Source organism: Macaca fascicularis, chromosome 7, assembly GCF_037993035.2.
Source record: "Macaca fascicularis isolate 582-1 chromosome 7, T2T-MFA8v1.1".
Classification (NCBI taxonomy): domain Eukaryota; kingdom Metazoa; phylum Chordata; class Mammalia; order Primates; family Cercopithecidae; genus Macaca; species Macaca fascicularis.
Window position 1 is genome coordinate 172,885,506 of NC_088381.1, and position 20,589 is coordinate 172,906,094.

Sequence of the window (20,589 nt, forward strand, 5' to 3'; positions counted from 1 at the left end):
ATAAGGGTGGGTGGGTGGACGGGTGGGTAGGTGGGTGAATGGACGGATGAAGTGTAGGTGTGTGTGGGAATGGATGGATGAATGGGCGAATGGGTACATAGGTGGGCAAGGTGGGTGGACATGAGTGGGCAGGCATGCTTTCACTTCATTCTGTAACAATGTCAGAGATCATCTCAGGGCACCCCAGTAGGATGCAAAATAAAATATCAAAAGAGAAAAAAAGATAAAAAGCATTCTGGGTGCTGAACTGATGAAGGAAATGAACCCATGGCCAGCCTGCTACTCAGGTGGACCCCAGGCGGCCCTTCTGGGCCTGCAAGTGGCCGCCTGCTACATACAAGGCTGTCTTGACTGCACGGCGGCGCCAACATCAGGCTGGGAGGATTTCTCTCAGAACGCCCACGCCTGCCTGCCTGTTTCTAGCAGAACTCAAGCTGCCGGTGCCAAGGTCTGTTCTCCCCGCATCCCAATTCCCCAGAAAGAGGTAGAGGCAAGCTCTCCACAGGCCTGCAGTGGCAGGGCCACTCTTGCACTCTGTGCCAGTAACCAGGCATGTGCGGCTCTGCCTGGGTGTGTCACAGTGCCAGCCTGTACCTGCACGACCCTGTTCTCAGGCATCTGGGCACCCACAGCTGTGGGCCAGCACGTGCGTACGGGCTCCGAGGAAGGACCAACGCCCAGGAGGGGAGACTCCAGGCAGGGAGGCTCCAGGCAGGCCATGGCTTCCAGGAAGCAGCTCCGGAAGCCGTAGGCAGTGGCTGCAGGTGGTGTGTTTCTGAGGCCAAATTGGTCCTCCCTTCAACGCCAGGGCCAGGAAGCAAGCTCAGAATAGGGCCAGGATGGAGTCTGGGAGCGCTGGAGGTGCAGAGCGTTGAGAGTGAGCCACTGAAGGAAAAGAGGATGGGGCCTCTGTATGTCTCAGAAAATCGGTGCTCAAGGCGGGATGAACCCTGCTGTCCTGGGCACAGTGGGTTCAAGCCTGACGGAAAGTCCCCTCTCAGTGTCCACAGTTCCACCGTCCCAGACCTCTGGCCTCGGCCTCCACTCCACACACACACACTCTTAATCAGGGCCCAAAGCCCTCCTCTGCACTCCCTGCTGATCCAGGGACTTCTCCAAACTCTCTCCAACTAAATCACATACACCCCACCTTTTTTTTTTTTTTTTTTTTTTTTGAGACGGAGTCTTGCTCTGTCGCCCAGGCTGGAGTGCAGTGGCACCATCTCGGCTCACTGCAAGCTCCACCTCCCAGGTTCATGCCATTCTCCTGCCTCAGCCTCCGCCCACCACCTCGCCCGGCTAATTTTTTGTATTTTTAGTAGAGACGGGGTTTCACCATGTTAGCCAGGATGGTCTCGATCTCCTGACCTCATGATCCGCCCGCCTCGGCCTCCCAAAGTGCTGGGATTACAGGCGTGAGCCACCGCGCCCAGCCCACCCCACCTTCTTCACCCTGCTCCGGCCTGTGCTGGCCTCTCTGGACCAGGTGTGCAGCTCGGAAGCATGACTGGGTGCAAGGGAGACAGCCCCAGGCAGAAGTGGCCCTGGGGGTGCTGGGCCCCCCTCCCCCATCAAGGCAGGAAAGGTGGACCCCTCACCCACACCCGGCCTCCTGCTCCAGCCTCTGAGTGAGGCTCAGGACTCTGCCTTTCCCCCAGGCAGATGGACAGGGGAGGGGGCTGCAGATCAAAGCTCACTCCCCACCGACATTCCCACATTCCTCCATTCACTGGATCAACAAACACACCCACTGGCAAGCACCGCTGCCAGGCGCCAGCTCCCAATGCAGATGAGTCAGCCCCACCCGTGCCCTCTCCCCACCCTCAGGTGGTGCCAGCGCAGGCACCAATGCTCGGGTCCAGGAGTGCACCAGGAGACCCAAAACCCAGCTTGAGGGAGGGCAGGAAGGCCTCCTGCTCTGGAAGGGGCCCTGGAGCCCCGTGTGGAGGGCTGGCGGCAAGGCTTCCAGGTGCATTCCAAGAACTGCAGAGTGCCTGTCTAGGAGCAGCCGCCGCCCAGGTTGGAGGGTGTCCAGTGAGCGCCTGCCTTGGCTGGCTCCTCAGGCACACCCGGCACTCAGGAGCGCTCATATGGGGCTGTTGCCAGCAGCTGCTCCTGCACTGGAGCTGAGCCAGCAAACTTCCAGGGCTGGGGCTGCTGCGCAGGGCAGGGTCTGCACAGGGAGCAAACGGACTTATCCCCACCAGAGGGGAGGCACACCAGGGTCAAAGGACACGCAGTTGGCCTCAAAGCAGAAACTGCTTCGGGGCTGGGAAGCCATTCAGGAGCCCTTCTCTCTCCCCTTGCCCTCACCCTGAGCCCTGGCCGCCATGGCCCACACAGCAGGCCCTCTGGAGAGAGATGTCAGGATTCCGAGTGGAGACACTTTATCCGCATGTTCTTGACCCTCATACAGCCCTTATGGGTACTTACTCTATTTTACAGATGGGGAAACTGAGGCTCCACAGGGTCATATCAGAGCCTGAGGCAGCACAGGGAGTGCTAGCCCCGGTTCTCAGGGCAGGGGTTGTGTCTGCTCTGTCACACGTCACACGAGGGCTCCCCCAGGCCTGCCTTCCTCTGCCCTCCCTCTAGCTGCCAGTGACCCCCAAACCCCAGGCCTGGTGCACTGTTTCCTGCAGCTCTGAGGCGTGAGACATCAGAAGGGACTTCCAGAGCTGGGGCCTGGCTCTCATCCAACCAGGCTGGCTTTCAGAGCGGACTATGGGCACGCCCCACGCTGGTCAATGTCGGCGGTGGGGGGATGGGTGCCCCCCAATCTAGGAGACAGATGAGGCTGGACAGCAGAGGGGTGGCAGAGAAAACCCACCCCATTGCGACACCTCCGCGGCCCTCATGCAGCTGCCTCCACCAACCGGCGAAGAGCGGCTGCCCAAGACCGCCGAGACCCCAACAAGGGTGGAGGGGCTCAGGCAGGGCTGCGGAGAGGAGGCCACATGGGTGGCCTGGTTGATGAGGAGGCTCTCTGTCCCTGAAGCCTGGGAAGAGCCATCTCTGCCGAGGGATCCCCGGACGCGGGGACTCCGGATCCGGCTGGCTGAAACAGGAGTCCCGGGCCGGGGCAGAGGGAGGTGAGCGGCGCCTGGGAAGCCAGTCCCACCGGGAGGATGGGGGTGTAGGTGGACGGGAGGAGGCAGAGGACAGGGACTGGGCGGACAGTGGGGGCTGAGGCGGGGGACGGCAGCTCTTCGCGTCCCACCCCCATCTCCGCCCATCAGGAGCCAAGCCAGCGGCGACCGCGAGAGGGCGGCCAGGGTATTCACGGGTGTGGGGAGACCCCTTAAAGAGCTCTCAGGGGCCGGCCACAGTGGGCGGGGCCACCCCAGCGACCACCCCCTCAGGCTCCGCCCCCGGCCTGCGCTCGCTCCCCACGTGGCCGCTGACGGGCGGGGCGGCACCTCCTCTTCCTCCCGCCCGCCCCGCCCCGCCCGCCCCTCGCCCGCCCCTCGCCCGCTTGGAGCCACGGTCCGAGCCTTGCGGAGCGTCGCAGTGGGATCCGGCTGCCCGCAGCCCCTGACCCGGCCCCGGACGGAGTGCCGGCAGCACCACCGCCCTCTGGCCGCTGCCTCACCGGGTAAGCCGTTGGCCTCGGGGTCCGCTAGGAGCCTCAGGGGAAACTGAGTCCGGGAGGAGGCGGGTGCGTGCTTGCGTCCAGGAGTGAGGCTCCGGGCTGCGGCGTGTGTGCCCCAGGTGGCGGCGGGCGGTTCCGCGGCGCAGGGCACAGTTCCCGGGCGGGGACCCCAGGGCACCCCTGGCCCCCCGGCACCGCGCGCCCCGCTCGGGACTGTGGTCCTCCGCGGCGCGGCACCGCCCGAGCGCGCACTGCCCGCAAAGTGGTGGGCCCAGGGTCGGCCGGGCCTACTCCAGGGGCAGGCGGGATTTCTGCGCCTCGCGGCTGCCACATCCTGACCATGAATCAGCCACAGTTGGGAAAATAAACTTCAACTTCGGGTCCGCAGCCCGGGTGGCACCCCGAGGTGCGCGCTGGCCTGCGGCCCCACCCTGACTGCTTGGCTTCCAGCTGCCCACGCGCAGGTGGGCGCACAGGGGGCTCTCCCCCCCATCCCCACCGCTGGCAGGCTTAGGGGAGTCAGCCTCCATCACAGTTCTCTGTTCCTTTTGGGTGGGGTAGGAGCCAATCCCTGTGCAGCCCCAGACCCACCCGTCAACCCTCTAACTGGGGAGTCGCCCCAGGAGTGACCTTGACTAAGGAGGGGAAGCGGGGTGACCAGCTGTGTCCCTGACCGTCCCCAGTCCCCCCTGGGGAGCACAGGCCTGGGGGTGGACTGCCTGTCTGGGCTTTCTGGGGCTCAAGCTCCCCACCCAGGGCTCCCGCAGCTCAGCTGTGACCACAGCGTTATTGGCCACTCCAGCTGGACACACCAGGAGGCAGAGAGTCTGAGACCCTGCCGGGGGCAGGGAACCAGGAACCGGACCAGAGGTCAGGCACGCCCAGAAGGCGCTGGATGTAGGAAATTCCTTTACCGCCAGCCCTGCCCCTCCCTCTGGCACTGGAATGGAGCAGGATACTTGCCCTCTTCGGGCCTCAGTTTCCACATTTGCACTCTGAAGGGTGGGACAGCAGTTCAGGCTGGGACCTGCTCCCTGCTGCCCTGCACAGGGGAAGGTGGGGTCCCAGAGCAGTGCTCCAGACCCCAAGGATGCCACCCAGCCAGGGACTTTTGGTGTGTGGGTGCTCAGCCCCCAGTGCAGCAAATAGCAGCACTGGGTTCCAGGCCTGGGGTCTGAGACCTCACACGGCTCCCATGCCTACCAGGGCAGCAGCAATTTTCTGTTCTAAAAGCCCGGTTGGTGCAGTGAACCCTCCTGCAACCTGAGGGAGCTGACCCCTGCCCAGGCCCCGCCCTCCCATCCCTGGACTGTCATGGGCCCTACAACCCAGCAAAGGGGGTGTCACTAGTGGGGACAGACCAAGTGGCCAGGTGCGCCTGTAGCCTCCACAGCCAGGGCTCCTGAACAGCGAAGAGTTAACCTTCAGGTGAGCGCCCACTTTGTGGAGGAGCTGACGGCTGTCAAGCTAATGACACACCGCACTTGTGGGGACGTGGAGGCTCCTACCTGAAATAGACTCTGTGCGCCTTCCATCAAAGTGCAGTTACTTCCCGGGTTGGAAAAGTTATGGGGTTCGTGCAGGCTGCGGGAGGGGTGGGTGGTGACTGGAAAGTAATTCGGTGCTGCCTGTGGGTGTGGGGCAGGACGCAGCTGGCCCAGCTCTGGGGACAGTGAAGTAAGCTCAAGCCTCTGGCTTTTTGCTGGTGCCTGGAGGTCAAATTTCCCCATAGTCAGGAATGAGACCTGACTCCCTGCTGCCAGCCTCCATCTTGCAAACAGCAGGTGTCTGGTAGGTGTGTGGTTCATGGCCCAGTGGACACAAGACGTTGGAGAAGGCACACCCACCTCTGTTTTCAGGATGGTGGATGGGAAGGCCAGGAGGTGGAGACCACACAGGAGCCACTCTCTGGAGGGCAGTCCCCAGGGGCCACAGCAGAGCCAGGCCTAGTGGACAACTGAAGTCAAAGACAAGGAGGCTGCTACCAACTGTGGGAAGGAGAGAGGGCATGGGCGCGGACTCCCCGTCGCTGGAGGGGTGAGCAGGGTCCAACCACCTGGCCCCCTATTAGAGAGACTTCCACTCCTGCCAGCCTCACCCTAGGAGGGAGTCCTGCCTGGTCTGCCTCTGAGCACCCAGACAGCCTGAGTCCCGAGCTGGGGTGGGGTCTGTTCAGACAGCTGCCCCCCTGCCCAGCACTGGTATACCCTGGCGACCGCCAGGCCAGGAGAGCAGGGCAGACTGGTGGTGCCTGTCCTCTCCTGAGGGTTTGTCCTCTCTCACAGCCTTTTCTAAGCTGTAATTAAATAAGGAACCACAGGGGCTGCTCAGGGTCACCCCTCTGAGGGCTCATGTCAGTCCCCGAGAGCCAGCCCCAAGCCGGGCCTGTTCCCTCACCATTCACACCTGCCTGGGCCGTGTCTGTGTGCTTAGTGAGTGGGTGAGGAGGGAAGGAATGAGCTAGCCTGCCGGGTCCCACCGCACGGTCTCCCACCCTCATCCCTCCCGATGAGGCGTGGGTCCTGCAGGAACATTCATTTCACAGATGAGGCAAGGGACAGTCAGTGCCATTTTACACTCCGTGCCATCCATTCTGCCAGGAGGGGCTGATAAAGCCCCTACTGTGTGCATCTGCCTTTGTGCCCAGAGCCTGGAGCCCAGCCCCGCTGGCACTGTGCCAGGTAGGCACATGGCACTTACTGGATGTCAGGGTGCATATGGGCTGGCCCCACAGAGTAGCTGGAGGCCGAGGCCCCCCACCCCTTGTTGCTACCACTGGGGTAGGCTCAGGGTCCTGGCACTGCCACTCTGGGAATAGGACAGGCCTGTCCTGGTCAAGTAGCCGTTACCAGGCCTCCAAACTCGGGGATTGGTAGGGCAGGAATAGGCCCGCCCTCCAGGCAGCCACCTGTGTCAATCCAGAGCAGCGCATGCAGACAGAGAACTGCCCAAGGGCCAGCCTGGACCCCAGAGCCCTCCTGGCCAGTCAGGGCCTGGGTCACAGCCTGGGTGGTACGACCAGCATGGTCACAGCCCAGATGGGATGACTAGCGTGACGGCCCTGAGGACAGAATGGCCAAGGGCAAGGGCCAAGGCTGCCTTCCTCTTTCGCCTGCAGCTTTTCCCAGAGGCAGCAGAGGTGGGAGGGAGAGGGGCCAGGAGAGAAGGGCCAGGCTGGGCCACCCCGAGCCTCTGTGCCCTCAGTTCACTCCTGTCCTCACTTCAGAAGGGTGATTGGCCATGGCTGGGGTACCCTCTGTCTCCCTCAGCCCCAACCTCTGTCTGTTGGAAATGGCATGGAGACCCAGAAGGAGCAGATGGGCACCACTGGAGGCCTGGCCGGGCTCCTGGCGGCCGATCAAGGCCTTTGCAGGGTCAGAGGGACATGGGAAGATGCTGCCAAGGCCCCCGGCCCTGGTGCCCTGGGCAGGGACCCCCTGCTCCCGTGCTATGACAGCTCTCTACCACCCCACCCTCTTCCTGTGACCTGGACTCAATCTGAGCACCCCAAGGTCCAAAGTGGGAGAGGTGGGGTGGGGCGGATTGGAGGGCTGCCCTACTGTTACAGGGCTCTGCCCCAGGCCCACCTCACAGTGACGACTGAGGCCCCCCAGGCAGCCCTTCGTGGGCCAGAACTCAACCAGGAGCCATACCTGGGGCAGAGGGCAGGCTGTCTGCTTCCCATTTTGCAGAGGAGGGCTAATGTCAAAGCCTAGCTTTGAGGCTAACCCAGGGCACAGTTGAGGAGGGAGGGGGAGGGAACCAGTGGCCCACCGAACACACAGCCCTGGGTAACGGCTTCTCTGTATCATCTCCAAGCCCCCATTCAGCTGCTGTAGGCAGAGGCCAGCCCCAGCCCCTCGCTCTGCCCAGCCAGTGGCCGGCTGCCCAACACACATGGAGTCCCAGTGGGCATGGCCAGTGGTGCTGGCGTTTGTTCGTGCCTGAGCTGTCCTGGCCCTCGCCGGGTCGGGGGTAGACATGGCCAGCTGTGCAAGGAGGGCCAGCATCCCACTGGCCTCCATCTCCCCATCTGTACCTGGGTCCTTGCAAGCCCTGGGACATGGCCTCGGTGTGCAGCCTGCCTGCCCCACCCTTTGTGCTGCTGGGTCCGTGTTCCTGCTCCAGGCACAGCTCAGACTGTCACCTGCACCCAGCCTAGGCCGGGAGGAGGACACAGGGTGGGGGTGAGGGAGTAGCCACCTGTCCCCACCTGCCTTTGCTTCCACCTTGTGCACAGACGTGAGTGGCCTGAGAACAGGAGCGCCTTGGGGACACCCAGGACCCCTGCCTATGCTTCCATGTGCAGAGGGCCCCCCTGGCTGCCCCTTTCCTGGGCCAGGCCAGGCTGTGGAGGTACAGACAGAGCAGTGAGGGGCTGCCTGCAGGAGCTGGCAGAGCCATGGGCCGGGCCCAGGAGGGGCCTCACAGGTGGTGCTGGCTTAGCCAACCCAGGTCAGAGCTACAGGGCCCTGGAGAACATCCTGGCCATTTTACAGATGAGAAAACTGAATCTAGAATGGACCTGGCTCTCAGGCCCCTGGCACCTTCGTGTCCCAGCAAGCATTGCCAAGCAGCATGTTGTACCCACGCTGAGGATCTTGTTTGCCCTGTTGGGCCTGACAGGCTGCCTGGCACTGGCTGCCTGGAGCAGAGGTCAAGAGACGCTGAGCAGGGGCTGCAAAGACTCATGCAACGTCCCAGCACCATCCCAGCTCTGTCCCAGCCGCCAAACAGGAGGTGTGGGCTGAGCGGGAAGGCGGGTGGTCAGGGCATGTGCTGTGCGTGGTTATGCACTGGCGTTACAGGCGGCATCTCGTTGATCTGTCAGTAAGCTGTGGGGTTGGCATTGACACGCTCATCCGCATTTGAGGACAGGAACCAGGAGATCCTATGGGTCACAGGCCGGTCAGCGGCAGAGCCCAGTCTCACCCAGAATCAGAGCCGCCCCCACCCTGGGCCCTGGCAGCAGCCCCTGGCCGTGCTGGGTGCGCAGCCTCAGCGTCTCCCCCACTCTCAATCTGTCTTTGTTCTCCCTGCTCCTGGGAAGGCAGCTGCTAGTGGGGATGTGGGCTGGGGGCAGGGACCATGGAGCCTGGCTTATGGGCAGGCAGCGGGCAGCCGTCCTGTCCTGGCACAGGCAGGGTGGGGGCTGGACACCCTGGGGCCTAGCGAGGCACACAGCAATCAGGACCTGAACCCTGAAGCTGGGGCCTGGCTCCAACCAGCTGCTGCCCTTCCCCTCCCAGGTTGAGAGAGGCCTTTTCTGAGGACAGAGGAGGGACCTGGGGGCCTCAGAGGGAGGCATCTCTGAGTGTGTCTGGTCTCGAGGGAGGAAACCCAGGTGGGACATTTCTGGTGATGACCTCCTGGTCTTCATGCTCCTGGCCACCTGCCCCCATTGCCCAGCAGACCCCCTGCAGGGTACGTCTGGGGTCTGCGATAAGCCACCGCTGGGCTCATGCCACCTGCAGGGCCTGATCAGGCCCTGTGCCCTCCCCAGTCCCTAACCACAGATCTGCACACGTCACTCCCAGCCACAGCCATAGTAGGTGCTGACAGGCCCTCAGACAGACTCAGGAAGTACTTCCAGTGCACCCACGCCTCTCCCTGGGCCCCCAGACTCCAGCCCAGACCCCCGAGAATGCCAGAGGTGACCAGGCCCTCAGGGAGCACCCCGTTGGCCCTGCTCTTTGTGCAGTGGAGACACTGTGGCCTGGAGAAGGTGACTGGCGAGCTGCCTGCCCACCCCAGCCCTGCACACCCTCAGTGCAGGTGGAAGCGAGAGCCTGGCTTCCTGGTGTGGGGCCACCGCCCTTCCTGTCCTCCCTTGCCTGGGCTATGCTTGCCGACCCTACTCCCAGTGAGCCCTCCTTCCAGTGAGCTGGGGCATTTCCTGTTTGCTGCATCCCCCCCCCCCCCCGCCCCACAGACAGAGCCACCCTCCTCCCTGTGGCTTCCACAGGGCTCTGTTCCTAACCCAGGAAGACGTACCTCCCCCAGGCCTATTGTCTGCCCCAGATCCTGGGGACACAGAGAGCCCAGCTGTAGCCTGGCTCCCGGACCAGTGGTGTCCCCTGGCATTCAGTGCTGGCCAGCCCGGACCCCCAGCCACCTCCACCAACACTTGCCAGAGTGCCATGAAGGACCCCTGGCTCCCAGCTCTCTCCCTGGGTGACCCAAGCAGGGGCTGCCACCGCTCTGAGCCCAGCTTCCCTCTGGGAGATGTTGCTGCTGTCTTTTGATCATTTTGCTTGCTTTCTTCCTCAGTAGCAAACAACGGTATTCATCCTAGATGCAGCTTTGGTTAGTGATTGGGCAGGTGTCCTGGTGGCATCGCACACACCATGTGATTGAACTCCGTCACCATGTGGCTGCTTCCCATCTTTGTCTTTTGATCATGATGCTGCTGAGAGCGTCTTTCTACCTACCCACTCCCAGGGGGCCCTTCTGTCCTGCTGTGGGTCCCCACAGTGGCCCAGGGGGCCCTCTTTGCACAACAAGCAGAGTTCAAGATCTTGGAGGGCTTTGGAGGCAGGAGTCTCACACTGCATCCAGATCTTAGGGACTGCAGGCAGCATGAGGGCTAGAGTGCTTCTTGGGTGTGAGATGGGCCAGGGGACAGTGAGGACACAACCAGCCCTCACTGAGGCCCAGTGCGCCCCATGACCCTGGACAGGTGGCAACGGGTGGACCCCCATCCTCGCCTGCCTTGAGGCCCCCTGTATACAGGCCCTCCCTGGGCCTTGCCGGCAGTCGGTGAGCCACCAGGTCAGTGGAGGTCCCTCAAGGGGCCGTTGGCCGGGTGGGGAAGGTGACACATGCCGGAGGCTCAAAGGAGCTGGTAGTCTGAGTGGGAGGGAGGGGAATGGGGGTCATGGTAGGACAGGCTCAGCTCCAGGTGCCTCCACCGCCCTGCAGGGCCTGGGCTGCCTAGAACCCCGGGGTGCTGCCAGGAACGCGTGCAGTTCTGGAGATCCATGGGTTGCCAAGCAGTGGAAAAATTTGGGCTCTTGGAGGAGCTAAAAATACAGTGTGGCAGCCCCTGCCTCCTAGTTCCGGAATCCTCTCCTGCCGTTCTGCCCGCCCACCCCGTGGAAGACAAGTTCCCTCCCTGTACCCTCACCACCAACGCTGGCTCAGGGCCCAGAAGCATCCATCCCTGTGCCAGTGCCAGAAGGGCCACACTGCGGCTGCCTGCCCACTCCCAGGCAGTGGCCCCCACAGGCGCTCATGTGCCCAGCCGGTGCCTGCCCTACCCCCGCCTCTGCTTCAGGATCCCCAGAGCCCCTTGGTCCCAGGCACACAAGGCAGTACCTGCCTCCCCAGGGCTGTCCGGCTCAGGGCTTGGCCTGTTCCTCGTGGGGAGCCTGGACTCAGGCAGACCTCTCCCTTCCCTACCAGTGGGGCCTTCACACGGGAGGGGGCTGTTCCAGGCAGACTCAGAACATGTCACAGTGGGGCCTCCAGGCCCATTGGTGCTGGCTGAGGGCGTAGGACCCGCCACACGGTGCTGTGGAAGGCCCTCCTCGCCTGGTTCCTGGGGCTTCAGGGGCTGGCTCAGGTCCCTCAGGTACCCAGGATTCAGGCCTGGGTACCCTAACCCCAGCCCGTGTGCCACTCAGGGTCATGGGCCCATGCAGGAGCCCCCAGCTACTCTCCACAGCTCGGGGCTGGGCCTGCCTCAAGAGCCCACACTCCCCGGCTCTGGTTTTCTGTCTGCACCGCAGGGGCTGGGCACATGGCCTCAGGTCTAGTGAGGGCCAGCGATGTCCTTGTCCCCACCCACACCACACACTCAGCTTGACTGCTGACTGCCAGGCGGGGCAGAGGCCCAGCGGCTGCCCGAGCGTCAGTGCAGCTGCCCTAGCGTGTCATTCGGATGGAGGTGCTGGCAGCACCACACCAGGCTGGCCAGGCCCAGGCCCAGAGGGGGGCCCTGCCTGTAGGAGCTGGAGTCTGAGGGGAAAGGCGTGGCCCTGTCCTCTGGAAGCCCCACGCTAGTGCTGAAGAACCACGGTGACGTCCCACTAGCGTGGGTGGGGCGAGCCCCTCAGACCTCAGAGTCTTCGTCTGCAGAAGACCTGCCGTGTGCGGTTCCATTGGTGCCGGTGGACTGCTGGGGGTGGGGTGGATGGGACGCCCCTTCTTGGCGTCCTGACCCTTTTGCTGTCTGAGGCGTGGGGTCTGGCCTGAGCCATGGGTACTGGGCCCTGCAGAGCCTGGATGGTCCTGCCCTGCCTCAGCCAGAGTTGGTGTCGGCTGTAAAAAAGATTGCGAAGAACGCAAATTCCTGTGCCTGTGGGGAGGTGGCCACGCCCTACAGCCGGGGCTGGGGAGCTCTGAGGACACATTCCTGTGCTGGTGGCCCCGCCAACCCACTTTCCAGATGGACAACAGAGAAGGGCAGCCTGCCCCGGGGCACACAGCTCAGCAATGAGACTCCCGCCCCCTGCCCTTCTCAGTTGGCACTGGCACCTTCCAGGGTATTGTTCCCCGTAGCCCCGTGCCCCTGAGATCAGTACACTGTGGGTTCCTTCTGGAATCCTTGCAGAAGTGGACACCACCCCCCAGTAAAAACAGGCAAGGCTGTTTGTGCAGAGCTGGCTGTAGCAGGGAGTCGGCCACTGCCACCCGCGTTTAGCAGATACTCAGGCGGGCGGGGCAGTGGGAAGCCTCATGGTTTTCTCATGGATATTTCACTCTATACATAGAAAGCTTTTTATAGACAAAGGGAAGGCTCGGGGATGCCCTGAGAGAGGCTGCTGGCTGGAAGTCGGGCTCCTATGATGGGACAAAAATCACGGAAGCTGTCAGTTATTAACGAGGTCCCGGCCGTTTGGGGCCAGTGGCCAGATTGCGGGTCAGAGTGCTGCATATATGGTATGGCCGTGGTGTGTTTGCAGGTTCAGCCTCATGCTGAAAAGCAGTTGGAACATTCCCCATCGTAGAGACCGGGGGGCGCAGATGAGATCGGGCAGCCTTGGTGGCATCGCAGAAGGAGGAAGGCAGCTCTGGTCTCATCCTCCGGGTCCTCAGCTGGAACCCTGTCTGTGCTGGGCCGTAGCCCAGCAAGGCCCTGCTACACTCACTGCCCCCAGACAGCACCTGGTGGGGCACGGTCAACCGGGGCAGCTCAGACACAGAGCTGGGCACCCAGGCACAGGGGTATGGAAAGCTGATGGGCAGGAGGGCCAGTTTCCTCCCACCGTGGCTCCACCCCACTGACCAAGGGGGCTCCTCTTGACTGGGGTCTTTCAGGGACTTGCACAGGGCAAGGAGCACTGGGCAGTGCCAAGAGGGGCAGTACTCAGGTCAGGGAGCACCTTCGAGTCCAGGGACACCCTGGGGCCTGGGGCACAGGTGGCTCGCGGAGGCACTGCTTGTCTCTAAAAGGTCAGGATTTTTTGCGTGGAGGGACCCCTGGGGCTCTTGGCTGGAGAGGACACTCTGGATGCCAGGGGCCGGGCCTGGGAGAGTTCATAACTCCGTCCGCTCAGCCTGTGCCAAGGAGACTCCGGCCAATGGAAGCGGGGGAGGAAAGGAGGGCCAGTTCTGGGGCCTCTTTAGGCAGCGGCAGCCAAGGTGGGTGGGAATACGTGCAGAGGCTCGGCTGCCTGGCTCTTCATGGTGGTGGGAGCAACCGCTACTGCTACCAGGAGGGGCGTTGGGGACCCGGGTGGCTCTGGCAGCTCAGCGGTCCGCAGCAATGAGAAGCCAGGGGAGCGTGAGGAGCAGCCCAGGGCAGGGCCCAGAGTGGGTGGGCAGAGGCGGCCGGAAGGTCCTGCGCATCTGGGTGAGTGGATAGCCACTGGGTGACCAAGAGGGCCGGGCCTGGGAGGGCAGCTTAAAACCACAGTGGGCCGGGGGCTCCGGGCTCTCTGCTGTACAGTGCCCAGACCAGGACCCCCTGCCGGGAGGAGGGGCATCCCAAGGACAGCCTCTCAGGATGCTCCTGGCAGCCTGATGCTGGAGGTGCGGAGGAGGACACTGAGGCCTAGGCAGGATGAGTGACTGGGCCCAGGTCTGCTGGTGAGGGCCCGAGCTGGGGACACGCAGATCAGAGCTCTGGCTTACACCTGTGAGGCTGCCTCCTGGAAGGAACCCGCTGGCCTCCCGGGGCAGTTGAACAGGTGGAGGGCTGAGGGTTGGTGCGGGGAGTAGGGGCTGGACTGCCGGAAACACCAGGCTTGGTTGTGGGCCAGGCTGGGGAGTGGGCCTGAGACCTCAAGGGCAGGTGCTCCAGGACACTCTCCCAAGGCAGGAGGGGAGGAATGGGGCCTCCAGCGGTGAGGACAGCAGCGGGGCTGGGGCCAGAGCCGCCTGGGGAGGCAGGCGCTTGGGTTCTCAACCCCGCTTGGCTTCTGTGACCTCAAATGCCCCTCAGCCGGGGGTCCCCTGACTTACCAGGCCGCGCAGCACTTGAAGCAAAGCCATGCGGGACCTCCAGTCACAGCCCAGCCGTGCCCAGGTGAGGGACTGTGGGCACAGACCCAGCTTCTCTGGGACCCAGCCGCCTCTAGTTCCCCACCTGTTGCAGGAGGTATAAAGTGCCTGCCTTGGAGGTGGTGGGAAGCCAAGGGCCAGGGTGGAGAGTGCTGGGCCAGGGTGGAGGCTCAGAGCGTGTCCCTGCCAGGCCCGGCCCCCGAGCTCCCTCCCCGAGGCTCCACGCAGCCGTTCTCAGACGCTAAATATAAGATCTGAGCCATACATGGTTGCAGGAGGGCCTGGGATGCCCCTGACCTTCGAGGCCAGTTCCCAGGGTCTGTGGCTGGGGACAGCGGCTGGGGAGATGTGGCGGCGTGGAGCTGATGTCAGAGGTGCAACCGCCTGTCCTGCTGTTCTGTTTTGGGGAAAGGAACGTGTTGGGGCTCTTCTGGGCTGGGCCTGTTACCAGGGTGTTCCCAGGGCTGAAGTCAGACCTGTTGCGACTGAATTCTGGTTAAACCCTGAGTGCCAAGGGTCTCCGTCTTCCTGTTGGTGTGAGCCCCCCACCCACATGCAGATGGGCAGACTGAGGCCCAGGGGAGACCCGGGAGCCGCCTCTCCTCCCCAGCCATGCTCTTGACGCTGTGGGCAGCCCAGGCAGTGCCTGAGGTTTGGAATCTCCCTGTCCATATTGTCCACTGGGGCGGGGGAAGTGCCCTGGGGTGAGATAAGGGAGCCTCAGATGCGCCGTTTTGTTGCATCATGACCACGGGTAGTGTTCCAGCCAGTGGAGCCTCCCGCTCCCCCCAGTCCTTCCCAAGCTCATCCGGTCCTGTCAAGTCGCAGGGGCCGTGCTGGCCTCGGAATTGCGGTGCAGGTTTCTGAGCCGGCTCCTCCCCTCCTAGCCCTGAGCCTGGGGGTCCACATGCGTGCAGTGGGGCCCTTCCTGCCTGCCGCCTCAGTTGCCGAAATTCGGTCAGGGATGGGTACAGGGAAGCCTAAGATATAGTGGGGGACACAGAGCTACTCCTAACCCTCAGCATGGCACGTAAGCAGGAATTGCAGCAGAGAAACTGAGGCTGAAGGATGTGGCCAGGAGGACAGCCCCCATCCCCTCCCCGCTGACGGCTCCCTGCCCTCTGCCCGCAGCTCGGCAAGATGTCGGTGAAGGAGGGCGCACAGCGCAAGTGGGCAGCGCTGAAGGAGAAGCTGGGGCCACAGGACTCGGACCCCACAGAGGCCAACCTGGAGAGCGCAGACCCTGAGCTGTGCATCCGGCTGCTCCAGATGCCCTCTGTGGTCAACTACTCCGGCCTGCGCAAGCGCCTGGAGGGCAGCGACGGCAGCTGGATGGTGCAATTCCTGGAGCAGAGCGGCCTGGACCTGCTGCTCGAGGCGCTGGCGCGGCTGTCGGGCCGCGGCGTGGCACGCATCTCGGATGCCCTGCTGCAGCTCACCTGCGTGAGCTGCGTGCGCGCCGTCATGAACTCGCGGCAGGGCATCGAGTACATCCTCAGCAACCAGGGCTACGTGCGCCAGCTCTCCCAGGGTGAGCCGCAGTGCGGGAGGGCCTCCCAGGCAGACACTAGGGACCTGGTATGAGGCTTCAGCCTGGGGACCCACCAGGAGGAAGGCAGCCAGACAGGCAAGGAGGGCTTCCTGGAGGAGGACTGGCTTCCTGGGCTCAGGAAAAACATCCACATTCACTCCTAGTCTGAGGCTTCCAGGTCACCCCAGTCCCCGCACTGCTGCACCAGCGGTCCCCCTGTGCCCCCCTGTGTTCTATGTCTCTGCTCCATCCTTCCTCCCCATCCTGTGCTGGCTCCCACCCTCTGGCCTCTCTGCCCTTGTCCACACCTCGGCGGCAGGAGTCACCTGAGTTAGAGATGCAAATCCACCCGAGTGGCTCCTACATACACCTGCCTGGCTCCAAGCCCTTCAGCCTCAGCCTAGACAAAGCCCTTCAGGTCTGGCCCACATCTACTGATGGTGTCACCCTCCACCTCCCAGCGCCTTCCCCAGCGTCTCCCTCCCTGCCCTGTCCCCTACTCCAGCACCCAGGAACCTCATCCCTGGCAGGCAGGCCTCTTGTCTCTGCCTCTGCTCATGTTTTCTGCCTTTGTGTCCTCCAAGGTCCTGAACTAAGCCCTTAAGCCCCAGCTCCCTTTCCCCTCCTCCAGGAAGTCTCCCCAGCCTGTGCCCAAAGTTAGTCCTGGCCCCTTGAGAGAACCCCTTGCTGTGCCGCTCCATGGCTGCTGCCAGGTCCCACCGATGCTTGGGGATGAGCTAGGCTGGGCAGTGATGGGCAGGGCGGGACCCATGGGGGCAGCAGGTACCTGTGCGGGCAAGCAAGCCAGAGGCACCTCGTTTCTGTTGGACCCAGGGGACAGAGGCAGGTGCAGGGGCCAGCCGCTCTCAGCCTGTCTCCCCAGCCTGGGCCTGGCAGGGCCCCTCTATGGAGTCTTTTGTGAATTGTTCTCAGTAGGGTCAGATGAGAGACACCCCCAGAACTTTCACAGCTCCAGGGATGGGGTGGGAGGCAGGGGTTCATAGGAATGAGGTTATGTCTGCCGTAAACACAGTAAGTGCTGCATTGGGAGAAAACCTGGGCCCAGAGCCAGTGACAGGATGGGGCGGCTGCCTCCAAGCCCTTCCCTGCAGGGTCTGGCCCTGTGGTCCAGGAGCAGAGTCAGGACACCGAGGAGTGGGCAGCTCGTTGGGTCCCAGCCCTTTGTTCAGCCCTGCGGTGGGCCACGGACAAGTGCCCGGCACCCCCTGGCGTCTGCCTGCCAGGCCCAGAGCCCCAGCCCTGAGCCCAGCTGCACAGGCATAGGAAAGGGTGCATTGGCCCTGCTGAGCCTGCCCACTCCACCCTGGCAGCCCTGGACACATCCAACGTGATGGTGAAGAAGCAGGTGTTTGAGCTGCTGGCCGCCCTGTGCATCTACTCTCCCGAGGGCCACGCACTGACCCTGGACGCCCTGGACCACTACAAGGTGGGCGGCAGGGCCTGGGCCTGGGCACGTGGGGCTCCCTGCCCGGGTGTGCCCTGACCCCGCCCTCCCCGCAGACGGTGTGCAGCCAGCAGTACCGCTTCAGCATTGTCATGAACGAGCTCTCCGGCAGCGACAACGTGCCTTATGTAGTCACCCTGCTCAGCGTGATCAACGCCGTCATCCTGGGCCCCGAGGACCTGCGCACGCGCACCCAGCTGCGGAATGAGTTTATCGGTGAGCGCCTGCCCTGGGCTGCGTGCCCGCTCCTGCCCGCCTCTTGGCCAGCGCGTCCCATGCTGCATCCACCTGGGGAGGTGGGAGCGCCACAAAACCTGCCCCCGGCCCAGGGCCCCAGAGGAAGGCACCATCTCGGGCCTGCCACCACCTGCCCCTTCGATGGACGTGGGCCTCAGAACGCCTGGGGGTCAACCCTGGACTGTTCTCAGTTACGAGGCTGGCCAGGCAGTGGAGTGGGACAGGGGGCTTGAGACCTGGTTCCCACCCTGCCTGTTCTGAGCCCTGAGTAAGCATCACTGTGTGTCCAGCGTGACGTCTCCCCTCATGGCTCCCCTCTGGAGCCTCAGGTCTCTGGTGTCCCGTGACTGCAGCAGAGCAGGCCGGGTGCTCTGGGTGGCAGAAGTGAACTGGGGACGGTGGGGTTTGGCCTCCAAACCCTCTGACCCTGTCCATCCCTTCGCAGGGCTGCAGCTGCTGGATGTCCTAGCTCGCCTGCGGTGAGTCCCCACTGTGGCGGTCCTGCCGGCTGCCCCTACTGCTCCCAGGGCCAGGCCCACCTGCCCTTTGGATCCCAGCCACCTCACCTGAGCAGCATCTCCAGATGGCAGGGAGGTGGCTCCCCCGGAGTAACCCCAGGGGGTCCAGCCAGAAGCCAGGTCTCAGGCTAGAGTCCAGCTCACTGTCCCTGGCAGCTGCCCACAGAAACTAGGGTTGCAGCAGCCATAGAAAGGACAGAATGAGCTCATATCCTTTGCACACCGTGGATGGAGCTAGAGGCCGTGATCCTAAGTGAACCAACCCAGAAACAGAAAATGAAATGCCAGTAAGAGGGAACTACAGGGTGATTCACGTGGATGCAAGATGGAGACAGGGACACGGGCTTCAGGAGCGAGAGTTGAAAAACTACCTACAGGCACAGTGTTCATTGCTACTTGGTGTCAGGCCCACTAGAACAAGGGTCCCCAACCCCCTGGCTGTGGACCGGTAGATGGCTTGTTGGAACCGGGCCATGCAGCAGAAAGTGAGTGGTGGGCAGGCATTCCCGCCTGAGCTCCGCCTCCCGTCAGATCAGCACTGCATTAGATTCTCACTGCGCACGCACACGAGGGATCCAGGCTCCTCATGACAATCTAATGCCTGATGATCGGGGGTGGAACAGGTTTATCCCTAAACCATTCCCGTCACCCCAGTCTGTGGAAAAATTGTCTTCCACAAAACCAGTCCCTGGTGCCGGAAAGGCTGGGGACCACTGCCCTAGAAGGCTAATCCCCTACGTTACACAGTGTACCATGTGGCAAACATGTACATGTACCCCCTGAGTCTAAAATAAATTTTTTTAAAAAAAGAAACTAGGGTTGCCAGGTACTGTATGGGGCATGAAGTTCATTCAGGTTTCAATACACAACAGACAATGTTTTCGTGTAAATATATCCCAGATGTTGCATGGGATATACTTATGCCAAAAGTTATTTGTTGTTTGTCTGAAATTCAAATTGAACAGGTACTCTGTAGTTTCATTTGCTAAATCTTGCAGCCCTGCTGAGAACCCACATAGCTGGGAAGCTCTATCCCAGGCCTCAGTCAGGACTGGACTCAGGGGAGTCAGCTTGGAGGAGCCCAGGGCTAGAACGCCTTGTGTTGAAATGGCCTCAGGAGCCAGGCGCAGTGGCTCACACCTGTATTCCCAGCACTTTGGGAGGCCAAGATGGGCAGATCACCTGAGGTCAGGGGTTCGAGACCAGCCTGGCCAACGTGGTGAAACCCCATCTCTACTAAAAGTACAAAAATTAGCCAGGCATGGTGGCATGTGCCTACAATCCCAGCTACTTAAGAGGCTGTGGCAGAATCGGTGGATACCAGGAGGTTGCAGTGAGCCGAGATCATACCACTGCACTCCAGCATGGGTGACAGAGTGAGACTCCATCTCAAAAAAAAAAAGAAATGGCCTCAGGGAAAGTTTGCCCGCATGAGTGCCTGTGCCCCGCCAGTGTGGGCTGAAGGGGGCCGGCTCTGCCTGCAGAGGGCTCTGCTCATTGACCAGACTGAGATGACTGGCAAGTCCTAGGCCCAGTGAACACTAAGGTCCCTCCTGCTCAGGCCAGAGCCCCGCCCCTCCTGTATCCATGCAGCCCTGTGAACCCACCTCAGGTGTGGTCCTCACTGTGGCCACACAGCTCCCAGAGGAGGGCCTTCCCTCCCCCAAGGTCACGGCCCGGTTCCATTGTGTGCCACCTCCCCAGGCCTTAGTGCATGTTACTCGAGGGGAGTGGGAATACTCGCCCTTCCCCTTCCCCGGGGCATGCGGCTGCCCAGTGACCTGGGGGCAGCCTGTCAGGGCGCAGGGCACTGACCTGGGAGCTGCCACTCTTAGCCCACCATCCCTGGCTATGTGGGCCACATGTCAGCCACAGCTGGCCACGAGCTGGCTCAGAGTCCTGGGTGGGCTGAGCAGGGCTGGTACACTGGCGCCGACCCGGGCTGCCCCAGCTACGTGTTGGTGGCAGCAGCAGCAGGCTCAGCCCACCTGGCATCTCCCACACAGAGACCTGGAGGATGCCGACCTGCTGATCCAGCTGGAGGCCTTCGAGGAGGCTAAGGCTGAGGACGAGGAGGAGCTGCTGCGAGTCTCTGGTGGGGTCGACATGAGCAGCCACCAGGAGGTCTTTGCCTCCCTGTTCCACAAGGTGGGCTGGGGGCTGGAGGATCGGAGGGCAACCCTCCATTGCAGGCTGTGGCCCTGAGGTCCAGAGGCTGGGCCTGGAACGGTCCTCCCTGCCCTGGTCAGACCCTGCTGTGACCTGGCCATGGCGCCAGCTCTGGGGTGAGACTCCAGGGAGCAGCAAGGGGCCAGGGGTTGGAAAGGGAGCTGGTGCCTAGAGTGGGCAGCCTGGGGGCAAAGCCAGGGCCTCAGGACCCAGAAGGACGGGGCTCCAAAGACCAGGGCGGCCCACAGCCGGCTGTACTGTCCTGGGCCCCAGCTACCCAGTCCCCATCAGGTGGGATTCAGAGGCCTCAGGGCCTGGTGAGGGGCTAAGAGGCTGAATTCCCGTCAAACTCAGGCCCTCCCTTCGTTCCCTGAACCTGGCAGCTCTCATCTGGGGGGCAGTTGTGTCCCCAGGTGGCATCTGGCAACATCTGAAGACATTTCTGGCTGCCATGACTAGGCAGGGGGTACTATTGCATTGAGTAGGTTGAGACCAGGGGTTCTGTTTAACATCCCATAATGCACAGGACAGTCCCACATGTCACCAGTACCACAGTCGCTGAGGCTGTCATCTCTAGGGATCCGTGGGAATAGAGGGGGTGATGGGGCTGGATGCCCTGGCAGATGGGCCA

At 62.7% G+C, this 20,589-nt stretch overlaps 1 protein-coding gene across 7 annotated transcripts in view; it reads left to right on the forward strand.

The window, feature by feature from the left end:
- The first annotated feature begins 3,451 nt into the window (after positions 1–3,451).
- The window catches only part of INF2 (inverted formin 2), a 29,675-nt gene continuing 12,537 nt past the window's right edge, over positions 3,452–20,589 (forward strand). For 3 of the 7 annotated variants that reach the window (XM_045397092.3, XM_073998381.1, XM_073998382.1), the window contains exons 1-6: positions 3,452–3,595; positions 15,170–15,569; positions 16,901–17,016; positions 17,091–17,250; positions 17,717–17,750; positions 19,796–19,937. In XM_045397092.3, coding sequence (XP_045253027.2) covers positions 15,179–15,569; positions 16,901–17,016; positions 17,091–17,250; positions 17,717–17,750; positions 19,796–19,937 — 843 coding nt within the window. In that variant the 5' untranslated portion in view covers positions 3,452–3,595; positions 15,170–15,178. Of the gene's footprint in view, positions 3,596–13,183; positions 13,389–15,169; positions 15,570–16,900; positions 17,017–17,090; positions 17,251–17,716; positions 18,081–19,795; positions 19,938–20,589 lie in introns of those variants that run through there. The other 4 variants (XM_045397090.3, XM_045397091.3, XM_065518550.2 and 1 more) reach the window with 2 other exon arrangements.